The sequence below is a fragment of the Adiantum capillus-veneris genome, chromosome 5 (genome assembly GCF_014529385.1).
Source record: "Adiantum capillus-veneris isolate H3 chromosome 5, ASM1452938v2, whole genome shotgun sequence".
NCBI lineage: Eukaryota > Viridiplantae > Streptophyta > Polypodiopsida > Polypodiales > Pteridaceae > Adiantum > Adiantum capillus-veneris.
Window position 1 is genome coordinate 171646678 of NC_140935.1, and position 24556 is coordinate 171671233.

Below are 24556 nucleotides of genomic sequence, written 5' to 3' on the forward strand. Positions count from 1 at the left end.
AAGTTGCTTGCTGAGCTTGGCTCCTGTTGCCTCTTTTGCCATTTAGTGCTAGTCTAGGTTTGCTTATATACAAACTTACTCAATTTGCCCTACCTACTTTCCAACAAAAGTCACTAAAAAATAATAAGCGAAAAATGTCAAAAATAGGTAAAATAGGCTAAATGCAGTGGAAAATTCCCCTGAAGGATTCTGATGGGAATGCTTATGATCATGCTGTGTGCGACGAGAGGATATGCATCTACACTAAGTGACTAGGTCTACGAATAGACTCACAAAAGTGCCAGATCACTTCCTATTCTAGATCGACTTGACTGAACTGAACCCTGATCATGCTGTAGTTTGTCCATGGACACATAGGGTTGGATGTGTCACGTGGCACCAACTGGTTCGCCAAAACAATGACCGCAGCTAATAATGGAATATCAATTCCAGTTGGCCACACTAGGGAGGAAGAAAACTTCCCCCCTTTTAAATTCACCATCGGTCATGATGATGAACATCAACTCCCCAAGTTTATCTGATTCTTTTCGTCAGGTTGGCAAAGACTAAGTTCTTTTGGCTCTCTTAGATCGATGGAGTAGTCATGATACCTTTTCGAACGTAGATATGCATGACATTTTGATCAATGCTTCGATGTCTGTAGTTCATGTCATTTTGATATGCCATGGCTATTTGTTAAAGTCTTAAATACGCGAGTTTGTATTGTGCTTGTTTTCTCCCCTAAAAAGGAATCTTTTTTTACATATAGAAAAGACTTACGCCCTCGATTGGGGCCGAAAATTAAAGAAACATTTGTTGTGAGGATAGATTAATGGTCACGTTCTGTGGTGCTCCTTTTGTTGGAGTCTCTTACTCTCCCCTATCAATAACAAATATGCAGGTATTATGCCACTTCAGGACCAGTTAGCAGAGGTGATTTAATTGGCTGTCATAACAAGTGCAAGATGAGTTCTCGTTTTTGACTGATGTGTGAATAGTGTTACCTAACTCCTGAGTCAATAAGGGGTGGAACCTTCTCTCAGGTTTTGGTATGCGAAAGTGGCCCGCCGCATCACACAAAACCAGTTCTTTCGCTCAGTGCCCACAGTCTTATTCCTCCAGATAGGGTTGGCTTTATGTCCCAATCCTTAGAAAGCACTTCCGCCTTGAATAAGAGTTTCCATGTCAATCTGCTCCTGCAGATTAGGCAGCAAGGGACTTGCACTGCACCACTTGTGTAAAAGGCAATTCCACTTGTGTTCTCATGTACATTATATTGTTAGCTCACAGTTGCTGTAGAGCAGGCCTGTATTTCTGACAATCTTGCTACTCTTGTACTTTGCAGAGTCTGAGTGATAAAGGCAAATCAAAGACAGTACGTACAGTTGATGTAAGCCGGTCATCAAGTGCTTCAAGACCTGATCCTTCAAAGCATGCGCAGGGGAAACTCCTTGTTCTGAAGGCAAACAAAGACGGTGTGCTGTCGACCACTGCTCTGAAATCCGAAGGAAGCATTGTAGCCCAGTCATCACCACATGGATTGTTGGGTACAAGCACTTTACCCATTCTCGGCATTGGTGGTAGTGCAGAGCGTACAAAGTCTCATGGTCACAGAGGTCAGCCAAGTAATGGAAGTATAGACTCCCCGACTGGAGTGCGGACGAAGGATCTCATCGAAGATAGGCGGCTCATTCAAGCTCAAAATAGAAGCGACTTTTTTAACACGTTGCGGAGGAAGGCAGCTGGTACTGGAAATGCTCTCACTAACCCCAAATCTGAGTCACGAAAACTAGATAGTGTAGGGGTACCAAGTGAAGCTGCAGTGCTTGAAGAGGCAGCCACCTCTGATCGCATTTCTGGCAAAATTCTAGGTGGCGGTGGTGCTGGTTGTGATTTCCATTTTCACAGCTATGGGATGACAGATTCTCAAAGAAAGGGCTTGATCACAGAAGAAGTGGTTTGTATAGATTGTAATAGTTCAGGCATTGACTGCACAGAGGAGGTTGCTAGTGTGGATTCAGAAGAAGAGGAGGTCGCTTTTATGAGATCTCTTGGCTGGGAAGAAAACGCTGAAGATAGTGAGCTGACTGAGGAGGAGATAAATGCCTTCTATCAGGTCACCTCTTGGGCTTATGTTTTTGACATAGTTATGTAACTTTGCAATCCCTTTTAAGATGCCTGTTTTTGGCCTGATGTCAACAGATGCGTGAGAGGAGACAATTACTAGACAACGAAGGTCGTCGTGGTGATGTGAGAATGGAGCCTTCAGACAAAACCTCTGACGTCTGCTTCTCTTCATCTGAGTCGGAGTCAGATGATGATCTACGTGCTTGAAGGTGTGGGTGGGAGTCTTGCACACAAATCGATCATCTTTGTTTGAGCAATGCTTCAGTGGTTTTGCTGTCATTGATTCATTTGCCGAAGGATGAAGTTCTGATGAAGCCGAAGGTGGTTAATGAATAATCTTTTTTTGTGTGCACACACCATTGTATACAAGCGCACACAAAGCCAGAGGCAGCGCCTTTCACCAGCTAGCTACCGTGGAAAAAGTATTTCAGTGGTGATACTCCACATTCTTAATCTTAAGATCACACAGTATATAAATGTTGCTGTTATGCGTCTGCGTTGAAGAAACAATCGCTTTTTCAGAAGATCATGAAGATGTTTTGTAGATTTTGACAGTGCTTCATTCTCTCGGAGTCAGCTGCACCGTGTATGTTGTATAGATGGACGGCTGGATGTATTTGAGGGTGTCCTCTTTGAAAACAAGAGCAATTCATTTCACTTGTTTGATATCTTTTCATCTGCTTTAGGTGCATGTGTGCAGATGTTAGTAGTCGGCGCTTTTTTCAATAATAGATTTAATTTTGAGCTTGTGTAAGTATGAGTCATTGATATGGTGGTGCTTGTAAGGTGGAAAAGCATGAAAGGTTCTGCTTTGGAGCGTACTTGTATGCAAGATGATGCCCAACCTTCTCTCAGCAGTTACTTTCCGTACAGACGAAACTTTTTGAATGGAGCCATCAACATAATTGGTGACCGTCCTCGTCTGCGAGATCACAAAATTGGATGAAAATTAAGTCACTAATCCTCCTAGATTAGAGGGGAAGGATCTTTCAATTGAATGCTTGACTGTTATCAAGGCAGATGCACTATTGTTGTTAGTTGTGGGCTTGTATTGACGTTTCAGGAGGCTTTCTACCTTGTAGTGAAGTATTGCTAAACAAGTGCCATCAGCATCCACCATAGACAGTCAAGACTCTCATGCTTATCGAGCACAGTCTGATTACTATATGCATGAAACGACAGGGTATGCGTAAGGTCTTGACTTATTGGGATTCTTGTGCTAGCCGGAACGATGTGTATGGATAGCCTAAATACTGTGTATAAAATGTCACCCTCGTTATTGCACAAGATCAAAGAGCACAGTAGCTTTGGTTGTTTGTACTTGAAGAATAAAGCTTGCATTCCTGTTTACTCTTTCTCTTCACATTGCCGCCTTTTCTTTGGCATTGGAATGGATTATCATCCTCAATAGAAAGCGTTCATGACTCTTGCGCGGTTCCTTCCACCACCACACTTATCCATTGATATCAGTAGCCAAGAAGCATGTTGACAGATACCACAGGAAAGGCTTTAGCCTTATTATGGTTAGATTGATTGTATGGTGGACAGAAGATTAATCTAATGTTCTGAAGACTGGTATTTCTGTTGCACATTCTGTATCTATTTCATCTTCATCGTTCAGGAGCTTTGCATTTGATTTAATTTTAATTTCACACTTGTTTTTTATGGAATAGGTAATTCAGGGGTAGCATGTCCATTCCTTCACTTTGGTCAGAAAATGATGACGTTGTAGATGGCCGTGCGTAGTTTTAAATTCAATAAGGAGCTTTCTTACCCTTGCTATGTTTCTTGGGTCGAGTAACAAACAGGTTCTGTTGCATCTTTTGTGCATTTCTAAAGGTTCTATGGTTATCACTCAACTTCCTTTAGCCTACCCTTGTACATGATGATGTCCGTAGTCAATAGACGGGAAGGTGCCTTAGTACGACCATTTGAAGCATAAAGGGTTCCTCAATGCATGTGGTCAGTAATGAATGGAACATACCAGCTGACAGAACCTCCATTTTTTAGTATTGTGCACCTTTTCTCTTGGCCCTTATGCTGCCCTTGCAGGGTATCTATTTGCATCATTTTGTATATCAGGGTTATATTGGAATTGAAAGGCCATATGATAGTAGCAAAAGCTCCTGGCCGTATGCGTTTTGGTAGAAACTAGTTTGATGTAGCACCAGCTACATTTAGCTTTGTGGTCTTCATGTTTTAAAATTTGTTTCTAGTTTGACGATTTGTCGGTGAACTTTCTTGTTTTGCTTTACACTTTTTCAAAATCTAGAAGGGATTAGATTAGGAGGTGAATGAAATATTTGAGGGCTCTTTTAGTTGTAGCTATCTATTCAAGGTAGAACCATGCAAACAATAATTTTGGATTCGAACGACTACAAAGAAGGGGTAGAACTACTCTTGTTGAGTTCTCATATTCCAAAGAATTTACGAAGAAAAAACTGAAGTGGCATTTTTAGCTACTTTTGATAAGTCCAGTTGCTTTCCTTGAATCTTACTTAAGATTTGGCTACCCTATTACAATCTTACTTTCACTTGGCCTACGTTTTCCTTTCTTTTCAGTTTTTAATTTTAGACTGGATTGCCACTCACACTCTCATGAAGTAAATCATGTCTTTTTTCTTTCCCTACTTGCAAAAGCATTTGTGTTTGGTTCAATGTTGCTAGCATGCAAGAGGACTCAAATTGGCCAAATTGGCGGCTCCATCACCTTAAGCTTTGTGGTCTACATGGCTAATCCAATTGAGATCCACCTTGATGATACCTCACCAAGATGTAAATTGAAAAACATATGAGACACTATTTAAGCCGTGAATTGCAATGGAGCACTACAGACATGCCCATGGAGATTGGAGGAGGTGATGTGTAACATTTAATGCACTAGTAACTTGTGTGTAGCGGAAATTGATAACACAGTGAGCATTTCATTAAGAACAAGTTCCTAATGAGCATAGAGAGAGTACTTAATTTGACAAAGCAATACAGCAATTTACACCTAGCTAATTTGGCATAGACAATACTTGGAAAGAGAGAGAAATAGAACAATTGACAACAATTGAGAACGGGATTTACATGGAGCCGGTGCCCCCTCCATAGAGGCTTTGTATTATAGCTTCTTCCATCAAAGGAGACTTTTGCACAATACAATTCTTGTGAATTCCTTGACAAAACTCGTTGGTGCAATGAAGATGAAAGCTTCATGCACCCAATTATGCTTGAAAAACACACCTAGTGTCCCTAGCCTCAGTCCCAAGATCTCGCACACCTTCAGAAATGGTGAGAGTTAGCAGGGAATGAGGATGATTGAGAGGAAGAAGATGTATCTTATGAGAAAGAAGTATTCTCCTCTTGTAATCACTCTAATAGCATAGTTTAGCTTAGTAATTAGCATGGTAGAGGAGATGAGCATGCCATTGAAGCTTGGCTCTTGGTTGGATTTGCATTCCATAGCCAAGAGTTTGTGTAGGCCTCTACTTCTCAATGCTTGGAGAAGGAGATGGAGTTCTTCTTGCACACATGAGTTGTGTGTGTGTGTGTGTGTAGCAATGTGTTGGTAAAAAATGCAGCCCTCTCTCTCTTCTTGGCCGACCCCTCTTGCTACCTCTTGCTAATTACTCTAGCCGGCCTCACATTGGCTCCTGCAAAGCTTAGCCAATCACAAATTAGAAGTATAATTGATAGCCTTGTGACATGTGTCCCCCTTTCCCCTTTTGTGAGAGCTTTAGGTAATTAAAATAATTTATCAAACTCTCATTGGAGCTTTTAATCTTCTGGCCAATAGGAATCATGCAAGCAATTGGGCTGCTTGATGCTCATTGGACCCCTTGGTAGAGTGTCCAATAGTCTTATGGGGAGCTTAATTTCTATTGGTTCTTTTATCAAGTATTTTAAAATTAATTAGACTAATTTTACTCTAGCCTAATTCTGATTGGTTCACCTCTATGGCCATCCACTAGGATTTGATGGAAGATTGGTGGCAACTGGGCTAAGAGTGCCATGCGTCCAATATTCCCTTTGGGGGAAGCTTTGGAGTGTGTGTGTGTGTGTGTGTGTGTTTCTCTCTCCTCCCCTAGTCTTAGGGCTCGCCCCCTCCTTAATAGGGATGTGGGAAGACTTTTGAGTCTTCCCACCACCATCCAATTTTCCCAGCTTTGACCAATTGACTTTTTAATTAAAATTTTAGAACCTTAGCCTATGGAAGTCTTAATGAAGCTAAACCTTAGGTCCTTTAATCTCCATTAATGCACATTGCTCTTTTGCAGACTGTCCCCCTTTGGATCCCTATTTCCCCTCCTGTGGGTCCATATTGAGACTGGTCTGGCAGCCTTACCAGTATTCTAGCTTTTACTCCCCTGGTACCTCCCCATATTAAATGATCAATTTAACATAAGAAAATCATTTGAGAGAATTAGATATTAGTTTTTACGACATTACCTCTCTCTTGAAATCATAGTCGTCCTCGACTATGAGATAGAGAAGATAAAGCCTAATCATTAGTCCGTTTGCTAGCGGATAGAGGATCCCTATTTTACTCTATGAAACCATTCTTGAATGGATGACTAGTCCATTGGCTGCTTGAGAGCCTTAGCTGCCGCAAGCATGCCTGCACATTAGTCCATATCAATCCTTCATAGTAGAGTGACAAACTCTACTTGGTGTTCGGGAGATGTTGTCTCCACAAACATGATCGTAAGCATGCATACTTATTAACATTTGTGCACAATAAAGAAAAAGAGAGTCACATAAGATAAAAACTTCGTCCATTTAAACATATTTACATTTGCTTACTCTAGGGAATCATTGTAAACATTGCCAAGGTTTAGGTTATCCTTTAATTGTATGCCTTGCATCCATCTAGCATCTTCAAAAGGATAATTTTTAAACTTGATAAAATATTGTTGGATAGTCTTTACGCCTCTCAATACCTTGTCTTCATGTCGGAGAATGGACTAAGCCTGCAGCATCTCTTCTTGGTCCTCGATCTCTGGTGGGTCTTCAATGGTTGCTTCTTGAGGTGACTATCCTTTGTAAGGCTTTAGTAGGCTCACGTGGAAAGCATTGTGTATGAGCCAATGGTTGGGCAACTTGAGTTGATAGGTCATCTCATTGATTGGCCTAAGAATCTGAAAGGGACCATAGTACTTTTTTGCTAACTTAGCATAGTACTTTTGGTGTCCTATAGGATTCTTGCATGTTGTGTGTCTTAATCGAGCCTTGGGAAACTTAAGCAAGACCCAATCATTTTGTTTAAAGGCTAGGGATCTTCCATGCTTATCAGTAGCAGCCTTTTGCTTTTGCTGAGAGATGGATATAGCATCCTTAATCTTTTGAAAAGATTCTTGCAGGTCTCGGCTATATTCATTTACGGCAAAGATCTTCCCATGTACCTTGAGTAGCATGGGACTTTTTGATCTTCCCTCTATCACCTCAAAAGGTGCTTTTCCCATGGAAGTATGTATAGTGTTATTGTAAGCATACCCAACTAAGGGTAAGTACTTCTCTTATTGGGGACTTTTGATCTCCTTCTGTGACATAAGCTTTTAGTAGATCAAGAATTGTTAGGTTAGCTATTTCACTTTGGCCATCTGTTTGGGGATGATAGGCCGAAGAAAAGTTTAGCCTTGTACCTAAATTCTCAAAGAGACCCTTCCAAAAATTATTGGTCATTCTAGGATCTCTATCCGACACTATAGACATTGGCAAGCCATGGTATTTAAGGATTTGTGATGTAAAGAGGGTTGCCATTTGATGGGCCTTAATAGTCTTTTTGACAGGTATGAAATGTGCTTGTTTGCTAAACATGTCTACTATCGTCCATATTCTTGTATTCCCACGGATAGACTTGAGCAATCCAAACATAAAATCCATGGATATGCTCTCCCATGGTGAATTAGGAATTGGAAAAGGTTGAAGCAATCCACGTTGCTTCCCTCTATCAAACTTTGTCGTTTGACATACATTTTGAAACATACTCTTGTATGTTTGCTTTCATGGCAGGCCAATAGAAGTATGTTTCTATCCCTTTTAGGGTAGACTGAATCCCTCTATACCCCGCATAAGGAGGAGCATGAGATTCATACATTACTTTCTCATGTAGTGAGTTAGTAACGTATAGTCTATTGCCATAAAGAAGATAGCCATCTTGTAGGGTAAATGGTTCTTCCTTCTTCCCTAGTGCAAGGACTGAAATCACATCTCTAAAATTGGGATCGACAGGGTACTCATCTATCATAGACGATAGATCATTGTGAGTTGCTATGGATACCGCATTCACTCTTGGTCGTCTTGAGAGTGCATCGGCAACTTGATTATGCTTGCTAGCAATGTGAGCAATATGAAAATGAAATTGTGAAAGGAAATTTTCCCACCTCATTTGTTTGTCAAAGAGCTTGGTCGCGTCATGAAGTACTTAAGGCTTTGGTGATCTGTTCGCAGAAATAAAAGAGTCCCCAATAAATAGTGCTTCCACGAGTCTAGAGCAAGTTGAACTGCTAAGAGTTCCTTCTCATATATCCCTAGAGCTTGCTCAACAGGGTTGAGCCTTCGACTTTCGTAGACTATGGCGTGCCCTTCTTGAAGCAAAACAAATCCAACGCAATCACCGTAAGCGTCGCATTGGACCTCAAAGGGCTTTGAGAGATCTGGCAGTCTAAGCACAGGTTGAGAGATAAGCTTCTCTTTAAGCTTTTTGAAAGCATTGTTCTCCTTGGTAGACCATATATACCTAACGTTTTTGTTTGTTAGGTCATTTAATGGTCCATCGATTTGTGAGAACTTTTCTATGAAGCATCTATAGTATGCACACATACTTAAAAAGCTTCTTAGTTCATGCAGATTCCTTGGATTAGGCCATCCTTTTATTACCTCTAATTTTGATGGATCCATTTGGATGCCATCTTGAGAGATAATGTGACCTAAATACTGAATCTCTTATAAGAAAAATTCACTTTTCTTTCGATTAATATAAAGTTTATTCTCTTGTAAAACTTGAAATATTACCTGGAGGTGTTGCTTGTGTTCATTTAATAAATTAGAGTAGATGATTATATCATCAAAGAACACTCCAGTAAAGGTTCGGTGAGGCCTAAATAGCTTCTCCATTAGGCGGTTAAATGTGGTTGGTGCATTGGTCAAGCCAAAAGGCATGACATTGTACTCTTAAAGACCAAATGTAGTGTGAAATGCGGTTTTTACAATGTCTTGATCAACTATCCTTATTTGATGGTGGCCACTTTTTAGGTCAATCCTACTGAAGTAGGTTGACCCCTGTAGCTTATTAAATAGGTCTTCTACACGTGGAACGGGAAACCTATTCTTGATAGTGATCCTATTTAGTGCTCTATAGTCGACACACATACAATATGTGCCATCTTTCTATTGCACTAATAACACTGGTGAACAAAATGGAGATGAGCTAGGCCTAACCATGCCTTCCTCAACTAACTCATGCACTTGCCACATAATCTCCTCTTGTGATCTTGGGAAACTTGATAAGGAGGTTTATTAGGCGGTGAGCTTCTTGGAAGAAGTTCAATTGCATGGTCGTCATCCCCTCGTTTGGGAGGTAGCTCACAAGGGATGTCGTGAATAAAAACATCTTGGAATCCCTTGAGGAACGTGGATAACTCTAATTCCTTGTGATTGGTTATATCTTCTTTTACTAAAACATTAGGTTCATTTTGAGAATCTTTAACACGGAAATAGAGCTCTTTATTGACTTATTGAAAGCTTGCTTATGTACAATGGGTATGGCACTACCCAACTCCTTAGCATCTAAGTACATATCTTTTTCCTTGAACCTAAAGTAGATTTGCCTTTCAGGGAATTTAACATTGGCAGCCATGTAGCCAAACCATGGTGCCCCTAGGATTACATCCTTATGCTTGAGAGGAGAGATGAAGAAATTCTCCTTGTCCACATAGCTTTGGACATGGAGCCTCAATTTCCCAATTAAGGGAGTGACTGAGGCTTCTTGCCCCTTGAAAGCACCATCGGCAGGTAGGACATCTCCCATCTCATAGGCTTGGATGCCTAGCTTGGTGGGCAACTCTGTGGATTTAAAGTTGTGAGTAGAAGTAGGGTCAAAGAGAATGAAAGGATCATGTTCTCTTACCTTTTCCCAAGCATGACATAGAGGAGATCCTTTGTGATGAGCATCCTCTTCTTGAATTTCCACCAAGGTAGATGTAGGAGGCTCATTACGTGAATTCTTGTCGAGGCAAGCACGGTAGGCATGCCCTTGCTCCCCGCACTTGAAACAACGGTTATCTTTTTGATAACGCTCTAGCTCTTCAAGAGAGAGTTTATTTTTGCCTTATAAACTCCTTTCTCCTTGACTTTGTTGTTGTTGGCGTTGCCTTTGGGAGACTTTTGGATGTTGTCCTTCCCCTTATGCTCATTACGGTGCTTGTTTTTCATGGGCTTAAGATTTCTCTTAGCCCCTTGTTGGAAGTTAATTCTTGAAGCCACCATGGTATGGTGTATGACCGCAGATATGGTGCGTGGCCTTCGAGAGTTAACATACTCCACCATATCCTCAGATAAACCCGCACAAAATTGTTGTTTTTGCTCTCAAAAATTTATCTTTTTGTAGAGAGTGGCTTTGAGAAGAGATTCGTAGGGAGAGAGCTTCAAGCTTCGCCATTCGGTGAGTACTTTGTCTTTGGAATCGGTAGCCAAAATTTGCTTCATGATGGAAGCTCTTAAAGCTTTCCATGTTCGTGGAGCTTAACCGTTTGCTCGTAGGCTAGACCACCATTGCCTGGCGGACTTTGTAAATACATAGCTACATGACGTAGCTTATAGGACTCCGTGAAGCCCTCACCTCCAAATGCCGCATCGAATTGTTGGATAAAGGCCAAAACTTTGTCCGTAGCACCAAAGGTGCCATTGTACGTAAGGAAAGAGATGTTCTTTCCTCCCTCTTTGAAATTTTTGAGCTTGGACGACGTTTTCCAAGCGGCATAGGATTTCCTATGGCCTCTTCTTTTGGGTGGTGCGAGAGCTGCACCATCACTTTGTTCAGAAGAGGAAGAGTATGAGGAGGATGGAGAAGAGGGTGACCTCTTTCTTGCCTTTTTCTTCCCTTGTTCCTCCATGTCAGCACCATCACTTTCTTCAAAAGAGAAAGAGGATGAAGAAGATGGAGAAGAGGGTGACCTCTTTCTTGCCTTTTTCTTCTCTTGTTTTCTCTCTTCCCTCTTTGAATTATGGTGTAGAGAAGTATGAGACGGTCTTATCCATTTAGGGAGTGTTGGAGAGCATTTTTCCCACCGTCTTCGTGGAGCCATCTCCGCCGAGGTGGCAGGCGACTCGCTTCTTTCTCGTTCTTTTGGTGGGGGCTCTACCGTTGAAACTTGGGTTCTCCTTTGGGGAGGGAGATGCCTCATTGAGTAGTAAGTTTTTGAGCCCTATGTACAGATCCTCCTCTTCTTCCCTTATCGGAGAGAGTCCTCTTTTGGAAGTCTCACCAAGAGCTTTCCTAGGTACTCGCTCTTCTTGGTGGGGAGTTTGGAGAATACCATGGGTGCACAATTGCTGTAGCACTTCACCTTGGAGAGATGGATTGCCCAGGGCTTTTTGAAGCCTAAAAACAAGATAGTTTAGAAGCGTAGGGGCATCATTAGTTGCTCTTTCATTAGCAAAGTCAAAGCTATCAACATTCATTTCAATCTCTTTTCCCTTGTTAGCCATACTAGAAAATTTTAGGTGTAAATTTTTACTTGTACTTTGGCACTTCAAGCCCTAGTTGCTACTCCTCTTTACCTTCAAAGATAAGCACTCAAGCATCTATACCCATGGCTCAAATATTATTAATTGCAAGGAATAGAAGAGAGGGTTCAATAGAGCCAAGACAACACGGTTCCTGTCAAGCTTCTAATAGCTCAATAAGTTAAGCCATAGACAATAAGCCATAGGCAAGCCCCGTAGGACTCCATTATTAAGACCATAGCTCTCGACGGTATCCTCGTTAACTGCATAAAGCAGACGTGTTTCAAGGATGAAAAATCCCTATTCTACTTACTCTTTTGCAATTAATAACACCAACCACTTGTAGCAAGCTTGAGGACCTCTCTTCTTGAGCAAGAAAAGAGAAACCAATAGCTCTGATACCAATGTAACATTTAATGCACTAGTAACTGGAAATTGCCATAATTGTGGTGCAAATGATCATTGAAAAAATCAATGCTCAGAACCTGACAAGAACATTAAGCCAATAGAAGCTTTTTGTACACAATGTTGCAAGAAAAAAGGGTGAACACTTTCCTGAAGGCATTCCAAAAAATACTTTAAACAAGGGAAAAATAGTAGTGAATGTAGTCCAAGTGATACCTAGTAGCTCTTCGGAAAGTGAACCTCTTGTTCTAATTAAGGTGATCACTAGAGTCCAGGCTAAGAAAAAGAAACATAACTCCTCATATGAATCAGAGAATACTAAAAATTCCTCTCAAAAGACCAAGAAAAGAAGAAGTAAAGGTATGAGATGAGAAAACAAAAACAAAACGATGAAATTGAGAAAAAATCCAAGAAACTAGAAAAAGTTCAAGAAACTGGGAGTGAAATCAAGTTAACCACGATAAAATTTGGAGGATCAATTTTGGTAGACAAATTTTTTGAGCCAATCAATGCAGCCTTGGAAGCTTTCCAAGTGGGACTTAAAGCAAGCCAAAACATGGAAACAAATGGAAAAACTATCCTTCTTTAGATATGGAAGCAACTAAACTTGAATCTTATCAAAATCTGGTAAGAATTACTCAAGGAATGCTAGAAAAACAAAAACCCAAGCTTGAGAGTATACCGAAACATGAGGAGCTTGTGGTAGAATAAAGACAAATCCAACGTGGTTGTAGAACCCCTCCTTGAAACTAAAGAGCCAAAACTCATAGTGCCTAATAGTGAAGATGCTTTAGATGGAATTTCGTTCGTGGAGGAAGACTGGCCAAAACATTTATAAGAAAAAGTGAGAGAGATTAATGATGGGAGCATAACTTTGAAATCAGCTCCTATAGAGGAAGTTTGGTTAGACAATTTACCTCCTGATATGGATATGGATATACAATCCTTGTATGGGGACTATGTCTCTGAAGCATCAGGAATGTCTAAAACATTGACTCTAAAAACACTACCCTCTTACTTAGAAGACAACGAAGATCAGTCGATAGTGTGTAAAACCACTCAAGTAAAAAGGGGGGAACAGACCCTAGAGGTAGAGAACATTGATTCAATTATGTCCACGCCCATTCAATGTACTCTTACTTTGGGAGAACTGTTAAAAATTAGACCATATTTATGGAATGATTTACAAAAACCTCCAGAGATGGTGGGAATAACAGGGCTAATCATAAAAAATTTGGGGGAATTGAAACATGAATTGGATAACACGGAGATTAGACCCGTCCCTATGAACAAAGTCAGAGAATACTACGAAGGGGAAGAAGGAAACACAACCCTTTCGGTGAGATATAACGATGTAGAAACCATGGCAATACTGGACAGTGGGGCTGGCATAACCATAGCCACAAAAGCAGTATGGGAATCATGGGAAAAACTGGCCATTAGACAAACTCGAATGCAATTACAATTGGCAGATGGACACATAGAAAAATCCCTATGAGGACTGCTTGGAAAAAGTGATAGTTAGTTCCTATGGAATTGATTATCAACATACTTTTGTGACAGTGGACTTTGGAAAGAAACTTAACTATGAAATCATCTTGGGAAGGCCATTCATGCAACAAGTATAGCTCACTCAAGATTGGGAAAACAATCACCTGTATTTGAAGCAAGTGGGATCAATCACAAGGGTAAATCTAAAAGATCACACTTATAGAGATGTCATGAAAACACCCATTCAAGAATTTGACTCAGTCTCTTTAGTTGAATCAAAGATTCCATCTTGGTTAAACAAAGACACACCTATTTCGATCTGTGGAGCCTCAAAAAATGGGAGTTTAAAATGAGAAGAATGTATCTTAGAAAGGGATTGCACAGATGAAGCATATATACCTGAACCCTTTCCGGAGCATTTGTATAAGCCATTTGAATGGACTCAAATTTTGGCAACAATGAATGTATGTGTGAATACGTCTATGCCTACTCAATTTTGCAATGAGGATGGTTATGACATAATTCCCATACAAATGATCTCAACCCTTCAAATTGAAGATAAAGTTTAGGAACCCAAGGAATTACTGAAAGCTCAACAAGTCTTTTCAGACCTCTATTATGATGCTACTGATGAGTTTGAAGAACATTCAACTACATCTGATGATTCTGGGTCTCCTAAAAGGAGGAGAGAAAAAGTTTTTTGACTTTCCAAACCAAAAAACAAGAAGACAAAAATGGTATAAAAGAGAAAGTGAAACAAAAAACTTTAAATCTAGACATACTGTTTTTGTGGCTATTGCTATGCCAGCCCCACTGTCATAGCCACAAACAAGGAATATCAAAAACATCGAGGAAAACGAGAAAGGAAAATCAATCAAAACCTAAACACCAGGATGATGCATCATCGATGACACAAGTTGAACGAAAGAAAAAATATAAAGAGTTGAAGAAAACCCTAAAGGAGATGTACATCACCTGACATGAAAACAACCAAGAAAGAGAGTAAATATGTAATGAGTGTTCCATCCCATTACAAGAAATATACTCTTCAAGACCAAAAGATCATAGTAGAACAACCTATAAGGGAATTAAGAAAACAGGGTGAGTCATATGAACGACCTAAAAATGCAAAGAAAATAGATCTAGCCCAACCAGGGGAAGAGCCAGACCTGCCTACATTGCAAACGACTTGATGGTAGAAGAAGAAGTTCTTTTTCTAAGCTTATTGAAAGAGTACCAAGATATTTTTGCTTGGTCTTATAAAGATTTCAAGGGTGTCGATCCAAAAATTTATCAACATACCATACCTACGAGAGATGATGCAAAACTAAGTAGACAAAGGCCATATATTTATAATGAAACATTTGCCAAAAAGATCAAAGAAGAGATAGAGAAGGTCAAGGAAGCCAAATTCATTTATGAAATTGAACATACAGATTGGGTGTCTCTAATTGTTGTGGTACCCAAGAAAAATGGAAAACTCAGAGTGTGTGTCAATCTCAAAAAAGTGAATGTAGCCACCATTAGAGATAACTACCCTCTTCCAATCACCAAATATGTTTTAGAATGAGTTGCAGGAAAAGAAGTTTATAGCTTCTTACACGGTTTTTCGGGGTACAATCAACTTTTGGTTGATCCCAAAGATCAGCATAAAACTACCTTTGCAACTGAATGGGGTATTTTTGCCTATAGGGTTATGCCTTTTGAGCTAACTAATGCTCCTGCCACCTTTCAAAGATTGATGAGCATGCCTTCAAAGAATATCTTAGGAATTTCTTGGGAGTATATATGGATGATCTATGTGTACATTCATCAATCCGGGAAGATCGTTTTGAATATCTGAAAAAGGTATTAAAAAAATGTAGACTTTATAGGATTTGCTTAAATCCTGAAGAGTGCACCTTTATGGGCAGACAAGGAAAAATTCTTGGACATATAGTGTCTAAAAATGGCATAGCGATCGATATGGATAAAATTCATGTTATTGCTAAATTGCCTAGACCAACAACAGTCAAAGGGGTTCAAGCTTTCATGGGACATTGTGGATATTATAGATGATTCATTTACATGTATGCTATAATCACAAAACTCGTGTATAATGAAGAATCCTTCATGAAGCTTAAACAACTCTCACTTCAACCCCAATATTGAAAGCACCAGATTGGAATAAGATATTCCATATACATGTTGACACTTCTAATTTTTCCATTTGGTGTATATTAGTTCAACCAGGAGATGAAAAAATTGATTTTCCCATTTCTTATGCTAGTAGACAGCTGAATGTGGCAGAGAAAAATTATACAACCACCAAAAGAGAAGGATTAGGGATGATCTATTCCACAAAAAAGTATAAACACTACCTATTAGCCAACAAATTTGTGTTATTTCTGGACCACCAAGCTTTATTGTATTTGGTCAACAAGCCATGCAGAACAAGAAGAATCGTGAGATGATTCATCATTCTTTTGGAATTTGATTTCGTTGTAGTTGTAAAAAAGGGCACCGCACACCAAAGAGCAGATCATTTTTCAAGGATTATTTCAAGAGAACCACCAAAAGGGGTAGAAGATGATCTACCAGATGCATATCTGTTCTCCATGGAAATGATACCCTGTTGGTCAGAAAATATGGTTTCATTGATGACCATAGCTCAAGTGTGTTCTCAAATACCACTTCCTATTACACCAGGATTAATTGGGCAATTGGCTATGTATCAATTATTACCTGGAAGACTATACAAAAGAAATCGAGATGGAATATTGTTTCTGTGTATTAATCCTGAGGAGAAAAACCAATACCTAAGTCAAGCACACATGACCATAGTACTTCACTTTGAGGAAGATCAAACTATGCAACGGATCTTGAGACTTGGAATATTTTGGCCAACCATGAGAAGTGATGTTCACTCATTTGTGAAAGATTGTCTTCAATGCCAGAAACAAACACCCATACCTCATGTGACATTATTTCAAATATCACTCGTTGTAAGTGGAGTAACTATCTAGTTACTTATAGAACATTTCCTGAGGATATGAGTAAACGCCGCCAAAGAGCTATTGAAACTAAAGCAAGAGACTATGCTCTTATTGGAAACCAATTGTTTTGGAGATGAAAGGATCAACATTTGCGTCTTTGTGCAAATGAAGATGAATATATATCCACTTTAGAACAAGCACATGCTGGGTTAGCTGGAGGTCACTTTTCTAGTGAAACCACCGCTAGAGCAATTTTTATGGCAGGCATATGGTGACCACCACTTTTTGCAGATGCCAAAGAATATGTTCGAAGGTGTGATGCATGCCAACGAGCAAAATTGCCAACAACGGTAGATAGCATGCCTTTAAGACCAATGATGGGAGCGAGAGATTTTGCAAAATGGGGCATAGATTTTGTCGGACCAATACAACCACCTGCTTATAGAACTCAAGCTCAATATATCATTGTAGCTACAGACTATTTGACCAAGTGGGAAGAGGCTAAGGCAACCAAGAAGAATGATGCTAGAACCACAGCCGCATTCTTGTAAGAGAATGTATTCTCAAGATATGGACTTCCAATAGAAATTGTCAGTGATAGGGGAACTCATTTCCTCAATGAGGTAATTGAGTATTTGCTGTATAAATTTATGGTCATCCATAACAAATCCTCTCCATATCTCCACAAGTAAATGGACAAGTTGAGCACACGAATAAAATTCTTAGCTTGGTATTGACTAAAGCAGTTAGTTTAAGATAAACTGATTGGAAAATGAATCTACATGCAGCTCTATGGACATATAGAGTTTCTTTCAAGACAGCTGTAAATGCTACACCATTTAATCTTGTTTATGATCTTGATGCCATACTAGCGATAGAATTTCTATTTCCGACACTAAGGGTAGCTAAAGATCTTGAGTGGACAGGACATGAATTGTCAGAGAGGCTTGAAGATTTAAAAAAGCTTGATGAACAAAGGCTAACAGATGTAGCTCACATCTATGCACAAAAACGGAAGCAAAAACAATTTTTTGATTCACATCTAGTCACAAAAATCTTCAAACAAGGGGACCTAGTTTTAGTTTATTCCCTTAAGCAACACATTCCCAAATTCAAGAAAAAGAAAAATGGACCATTTAGCATTGAAGATGTATCTCCAAGTGGAGCAGTTAAGTTGTCCACTCTAGATGGTGAACCAATGGCTAACTTGATTAGTGGATGCCGATTAAATAAGTACCATTTGCCACTAACCAATGAATTGCTAGCAAAAATGCATGCAACAATGCGGAGAAGGATTAAACAACAGCAGGTTATTGATGAATCTCAAGAGGAAGCTCGACTGCGAGTCCTCAAGAGGAAAGCTGCTTTCAGAAATCAACAAACACCTATTCCCATCAACACTTTGGAACCAGATAACAGACTATGGGAGTTACAGAATGATGCAATGTCAATGATGGTTGGATGGAATTGACCTTTGCATCATGGTGGTACAACTGAACAATCATAGCACAAATGCATTAGTAGATATTGAGGCTCGAATGAATGCAGTCAATTATTCCATTTACGAGAAAGCTATGAATCAGTCTTTAGCATCGGGCCCTTAAAAATCATCAACAAGGGAATTTCAGCTGCTAACATCTCCCCAATGAGTGTAATTAGTGTATACTATTCAAAAATACAATAAAAAATAGTTTTTTTTTTGCTTATTTTATCAATTTTCTTTAATATTGGAGCTTAAAAATGGAGAAATCTGCCAAAAAGTAATAAAATAGTATTCTTCAATGGATTTTCTTAATTGTTGATCTTTCAATTTGATGTTTTAGTGCATTTTATTATTTCTTTGAGTTTTCAATAAACACGTGAAAAAATAATAATAAATAGCAATTGCGCTCAGATGGAGAAATTGCTGATGATCAGAAGAACAAGATGTACAGGCACAAAAATTTTCAATCAAAATGACAAAAGAACGCGGGAGGCCTAAATTAGGCCGCTAGGGTGTGTTTCTGCAAATTCTTGCAGAATGAGCTAACGGAGTCCGATTGAGGAAATTTTTGAGTCTAACGTAGATTTCATGGCCTAGTAGGTATAACAGGGAAATCTGGGGAAAATAGTTTCAAAATTACGAGTATAGATATCCAAGGTAGCCCAAAATCACCTCATTTCCACTAGTCACTCTTGGAGAAGAGAGCTCTTTACCTTATTCGCGCGCGATTTTCAGAGTAACGCCGTCTCGCACGAGACATAAGGGGTAAGTTTCAAACTATCAAAGAACGTTTTTATACAGTCAAGCAGCAAGTCTAAGCCTAAGAAAAAACCCTAGAATCGATTTCTACGATACAAAAACGACCGTAGTGGCCTGTTAGCTCTCAACCGAATTGGACAAGACTTGAACTGTAGCATGCCCCTATATAATAGAACACTTTCATATTATTAGATGACCATTTGGCAAGGCTCGAGGGAGTCCCAAGTAAATAATCTAGGTTTTTGTCACATGCCAACATTGAATTCTTACTCCACTGACAGCTTATAGACAAGGTCTAACACAATGTACCTAGATGGTTTCAAGAAAACACTCAAGGCAAGCTCTCTAACAGCAGCAGGAAACATCTCAAAGACTACAAAGTGTCAAATTTGACATATGAAGTCAAATTGACTCCGAATGAGCCCAAATTGGATGAGCAGCATCAGGACTATGTAGCAGACAAGTCCATGGCTTCAAAAGTGACCAAACAACTCTACACACTAAGTAGTAACAAAAACCGGTGATTTCAGAGTCAACAAGAGCACGAAGTGATGCTGACACGACCAAATCTTACCAAAATTATTTTAGGACTTGTTTTAGATGTATTGAAGATGTGTAGGTCATAAAATTATCTTTTCAAGTAAAAAATATGACTGTAGTTAATAATCACGATTATTTACTTTTGTGCACAATTCGCTTGAAAATCATAATGTCACTTTATGTATCACTTGTACATATCTATCTCATGCCACATGTCAAATATGAGTCCAAAAGATCAAGAAAATCTTAGATTTTGTCAAAAAACACACTAAAGGCTCTTCTGTCCAAATTTTGAGTTATTTTGTCACATTTTGTGATCCACATCATCCCATCTCACATAGAGGCTCTATCGCATGTGTAGAACCAACTTGCAACAAAACATGTCCAAATTGATGAAAAAGTTAATAATCGCGATTATTTACTTTTCCACTAGAATGAATTCAAATTTCAACTTTGATCTTATGGGACCAAAGTACATGATGTGACAAGCCCACAATCAAGTTTGATCACATTTGGATCGCAAAAACCTAAAATCCCTTCATATCTAATGTTTCAAAGCTTGAAGCCTAAAATTGACACCATTTTCACCCTATGCACTCAATTGCGCCCACACTTCACTCAGAGTATCTAAATGACATATTTTTCAAGCCTATGATATCAAAAGTGTAAAAAAATTGAAAAATTCCCCTGTTGTAAATAATCACGATTATTTACTTTGGTCACAAATTTTATCTGGATTGAATGATTTTGATCTTTACATGTTTCTATGCATCTATGCTCCGAAAACATTTTGGAGCATGCATATGCTCCAAAATTGATTTGAAGCAAAATGGACATCATTTGCCAGCAATTCAGACACAGGGCATTTGAGAGCGAAATTTGTGGAATTTTCTAACTACAAACTATATTCTCCTAATAGGTGCAATGCAAGCGGCTGAGAAAGAAAAGAAGAGGATGACTCAAAAAGAAAAGCTGCAAGAATTGCCACCATACCAGTTGGAGCCAAGTTCAGTGAAAACGGCAAAGGTAACCTACCTATCAAAGGAATAGCTTGAAGAACACAACACCACAGTCTTCACCGGCAGGTTCAAGAGTAAAGATGGAAATTAGGTATAATTGCAGATGCTACCCAAAGAAGTTTATGATGTCGACGCGTGTCGCCAAGCTACAGGAGAGAACCCATAATCTTGGAGTCCAAGGGAAATCAAGGGTCCTAGAACCAAGAACCCCTAAAAGAAGATCCAAGAAGACCTGAAGGATCTGTTCGAGCGAATGTATGCGGAAGCCGAAGCCCTGAAGATACAAGAAGCTCTAGAAGCACACAGAAAATTAAGAGAAGAGCAACAAAGGAAACCAGAAGCTACACAACAAACTAAACCACAACAAGAACAAGGAGAGATGTCTTCAAGACCACCTTCACCCACTACTGAACAAGAAGACCAACCAATGCCTAGTCCAAGCCCTTCACCAACTAACAAACCCAATGAAGGCGAGGAAATAAAAGGAAAAGAGAAACAAGAGGAGGAAGACAACTATTAACAGCCCAAGGGAACAAACAAAGATGAAGTTGGACCTTCTATAACACCACAAGCAGAATCACCTGAAGCATCTACAAAACCTCAAGAAGATTCAGTTGAACCATCTACAAAGCCTCAAGTAGAATCCGTTGAGCCGTCTAACGAGCTGTAAGCCAAATCTGCTGCAACTTCTAAGCAGTCTAAGGTAGAATCTGAAGAATGGGAAACAACGGATGAAGTCATCTCCAAGTTAATGAATATGTAAAGCAGATGCAGACAATGACAGAGAAGATGCAAACAACAACTCTTAGCCGCAATACTAAAGCTCGAGAGTTGGAACAAGTAATTGATGCTCTTCAAGGTGAGATTGAAAACATGATGAACATCATTGATAATCTTCAAGGTCAGATCAAAGAGTTGAAAAACAAAGCAGAGCAACACCAAATTGTCAAGGAAAGGCAACAAAAAGAGATGGAAGATTTAGGAGAGCTTCTCACAAAGCTATCAGATGCATGTAAAAGCAAGGACCAACAGTTGACTGAAGTAACAAACAAACTTTTGAGCACTACTCAGTCAGTACAAAAGCTCCAAGTATAATTAAATGTAGAAAATGCCTCTTTGCAATACTCGGAGCAGAGAATCAATGACCAAGTAGCATTCCTAAAGAAAATCAGGGAAAACCTAGTTGTAGCTTCACTCAAGGGGACATATGAAGTTTACAAGACCTTGGAAAAGAGGAACAAAGACATGAAACTTGAGTTGAAACTGGAATAGGCACAAAGGTGGGACCTCGCCTTAATGCGGGTACAAAGAGAAGAGCAGTTTGCTAAAAGAGATAGAAGATCTAAAGAGAGCCAACCAGCTGCTGAGAGAAGGGCATATGGAAACTCAAGAGGAGGCAGGTACCTCTAAACAGCCAAATATAGACATACCACCAGTGTCCTTTGCAGATATGGAAACAAAGCCAACAGAAGGGGAGACAAGAGATTCTAAATTACCAATCGTCGAAGAGGAACAAGTGCAAATGGTCCAACTTTCTAAATCTGAAGAAGATGCACTTAAAGTATAGATTGTTCATGAAGTGGATGCTGAATGGAAAGTGACAATGGATTGGGAGATTAGAGTTTTTCACTCCTAACCACATCAACTCTCAATGGCATCAACAGTCGCTGCCCTACCCTTTGATAAAAGTGGAGCTACTACAAGTCAAAGAAAGACTTTACAAAGATATGCAAGAAGAGGGGTCAGATGCTCTCCACCCTAAATGGAGGAAGAACTTGCTCAACAAAAACTCAAGGTATCTTATCTTGCTCACAAGGGCACCTGCATCAATAGAGAAGGATTGAACATTCTGTCATGTACCAAGAGTAAGGACATGGCAGGCACACAAAGCATTAAAAGAAGAAAAGGCCGACTTGGCTCAATTACCCAAAATGCCAGCTCCAGAGCAAGGACCAGCAATTGAGGAATATATAGTGAAAAAACTAACAAGCACAATGGACTTCTTCAAGAGCCTGCGTAACCTCTCATGTGCAATGCTATATAAAATCTGTAGAATGCTGCTCACATGCATCCAAGTTTTTCATGAGCCTGAGCAAGCAAGAGCCCCATGGATGTCATTCTTAGAAGATAACAAAGGCTTGTGCTATGATTTGAGTGGAAAACCTTCAGAAGAAGTCATCTACGGCTTCTACGCCAGATGTATGTTCTTGCCATCCATGAATATGTTGGCATTCGAAGAAGCTTTTTACACAGGATTCTTCACATGGCGTACAAAGATTTTTGGGCCAGTGATCAGCATTATGACAACAAGGTTTGTCAGCTATTCAACCATATAACTCAAAAATAAAGTCACTATTCAGATTTTGCAAGTCCCTGAGAAAGAGCGGCACATTAAATATCAGAAAGCACTACAAGCACTTAAAGACCACCTCACCAGCTGCGTCAACCCGAAGACTACTTCAGTCCATGAAACTATGTCAAGGGATGACACAGTCGAGGAGGGGATGAATGTTAGCAGCAAGCTAACCCATGTAACATTTTTCGGGAGCTTTATTGTAAAAACACTTATTCTTTGATAAATTGGGCATATTGTAACTCGTATTTTCCAAGTGGATATTGTAATTGATGAACTGGAGCTATAAGCTTTCAAATTGTATTAATTTATCCTTAGTTAGGGCTCCCAGATGATTAGTTTTTGACCAAAGAAACCTTGGATAAGGTATAAAAGCCAATTTTGTAAAGTTAATTTCAAGTTTTTGGATAAAAAATACACAGTGTGATCTAACAGTGCTCACTTCTCTCCTTATCATTCTTCCTACTTCCTTGTCAATTGTCACATTGCAGTGCCGTCTGTTGCGTTGTAGCCGTAGGTAAGAGATCTACGCATTGATGTAAGCATATCATGGTAAATCGGCTTTTGGCATTGCCAGACCGTGGTCTAATTTCATCATAAGTAGGAATTTAAGCTAGGAAATCACAAAGTAAGCATAGGTGGGGTATTGCACCATCATTGTTAAGCATTTAGATGCATTTGAAGTCAGAAATGACTAGGTCAAAATCTCACTGCTGTTAATAATCTCATTTTTTGCACTTCATAAAAGTGAGATTTGAGACCATAAGATTGTGCGCTTAGGTCTTATATACTTGTCTTAGAAGTTTCGTAACATCCGGATGTCATTTGATGCTGTAACGGTCATGTTTTGTTTGTCGATTAGTGACTAGCTTTTGATGACTTAGGTCATTCGAGTGTAGCTTGTGTTAGATGCAAGTTGTCTATTGTTTTCCAAGAGATTGACACCCTCTTGTAGCCTCTATGCACTAGTCGAGTCAGCTTGGTCCCATGGATTGACAATTATGTTTGTGGTTCTCGCTATGTATGCAATAAGATAAGAGAGAGGTTAGGAAACCCATGCACAAGCTACAAGACATAGTTAGAGCTCAATATCATAGGAAGCTAAATGCTATTACAATTGAGCGATCACAAGATCTAGAGAAATTATAGCTACCAACAAGGTCTTCATCTTATGTGATACTAGAAGAAGTACCCAAAAATTGAACACGAGCCAAGCAACGTAAAGCCAAATGATTCTAGTTTAGGAGGTTTAGCCTTAGTCAATAAAAAATTTGAGCCATTAGAAGCAATTCTGACTCGCTTATGAAGCAAGATTGGGACTATGGAGCATCGAGGATGACTTATCCTAATGTGGAGATAGAAAAGTTGAGGTTGGAGATGTGAAAAAGGTTGATTCCATACATGGTAGGGGCGAGCTCCATTAGATAGTACAAAGATACAATGTTTTTGGCTTTTTAAAACAAACCTTAGAGAAGTTGGTGAAAGTTCACTATGACCTACATAATGTGATTGAGAGGAATTTGATAATGAGAGGGGTTTTGGTTTTTTAAAAGAAGCTTTATAGAAGAGTTGAGTTAGGCATACTTTTAATGTTTTTGATTGAGACTGACCTATAATGTTATTTCAGTTTTAAAATATTAAATAAATATTTTTATTTCACATCTTGACATGTCTTAACTTTTCTTGCATTCTATTGTTTTAGAATGCTAAAATG

At 39.3% G+C, this 24556-nt stretch overlaps 1 protein-coding gene across 2 annotated transcripts in view; it reads left to right on the forward strand.

Moving 5' to 3' along the window:
• Positions 1-2774, forward strand: part of LOC147458559 (uncharacterized) — a 37867-nt gene extending 35093 nt beyond the window's left edge. For both annotated transcript variants that reach the window (XM_086513214.1, XM_086513215.1), the window contains exons 4-5: positions 1325-2095; positions 2182-2774. In XM_086513214.1, the coding sequence (XP_086369340.1) occupies positions 1325-2095; positions 2182-2313 (903 nt within the window). In that variant the 3' untranslated portion in view covers positions 2314-2774. The remainder of the gene's footprint in view (positions 1-1324; positions 2096-2181) is intronic.
• The last annotated feature ends 21782 nt before the right edge of the window (positions 2775-24556 follow it).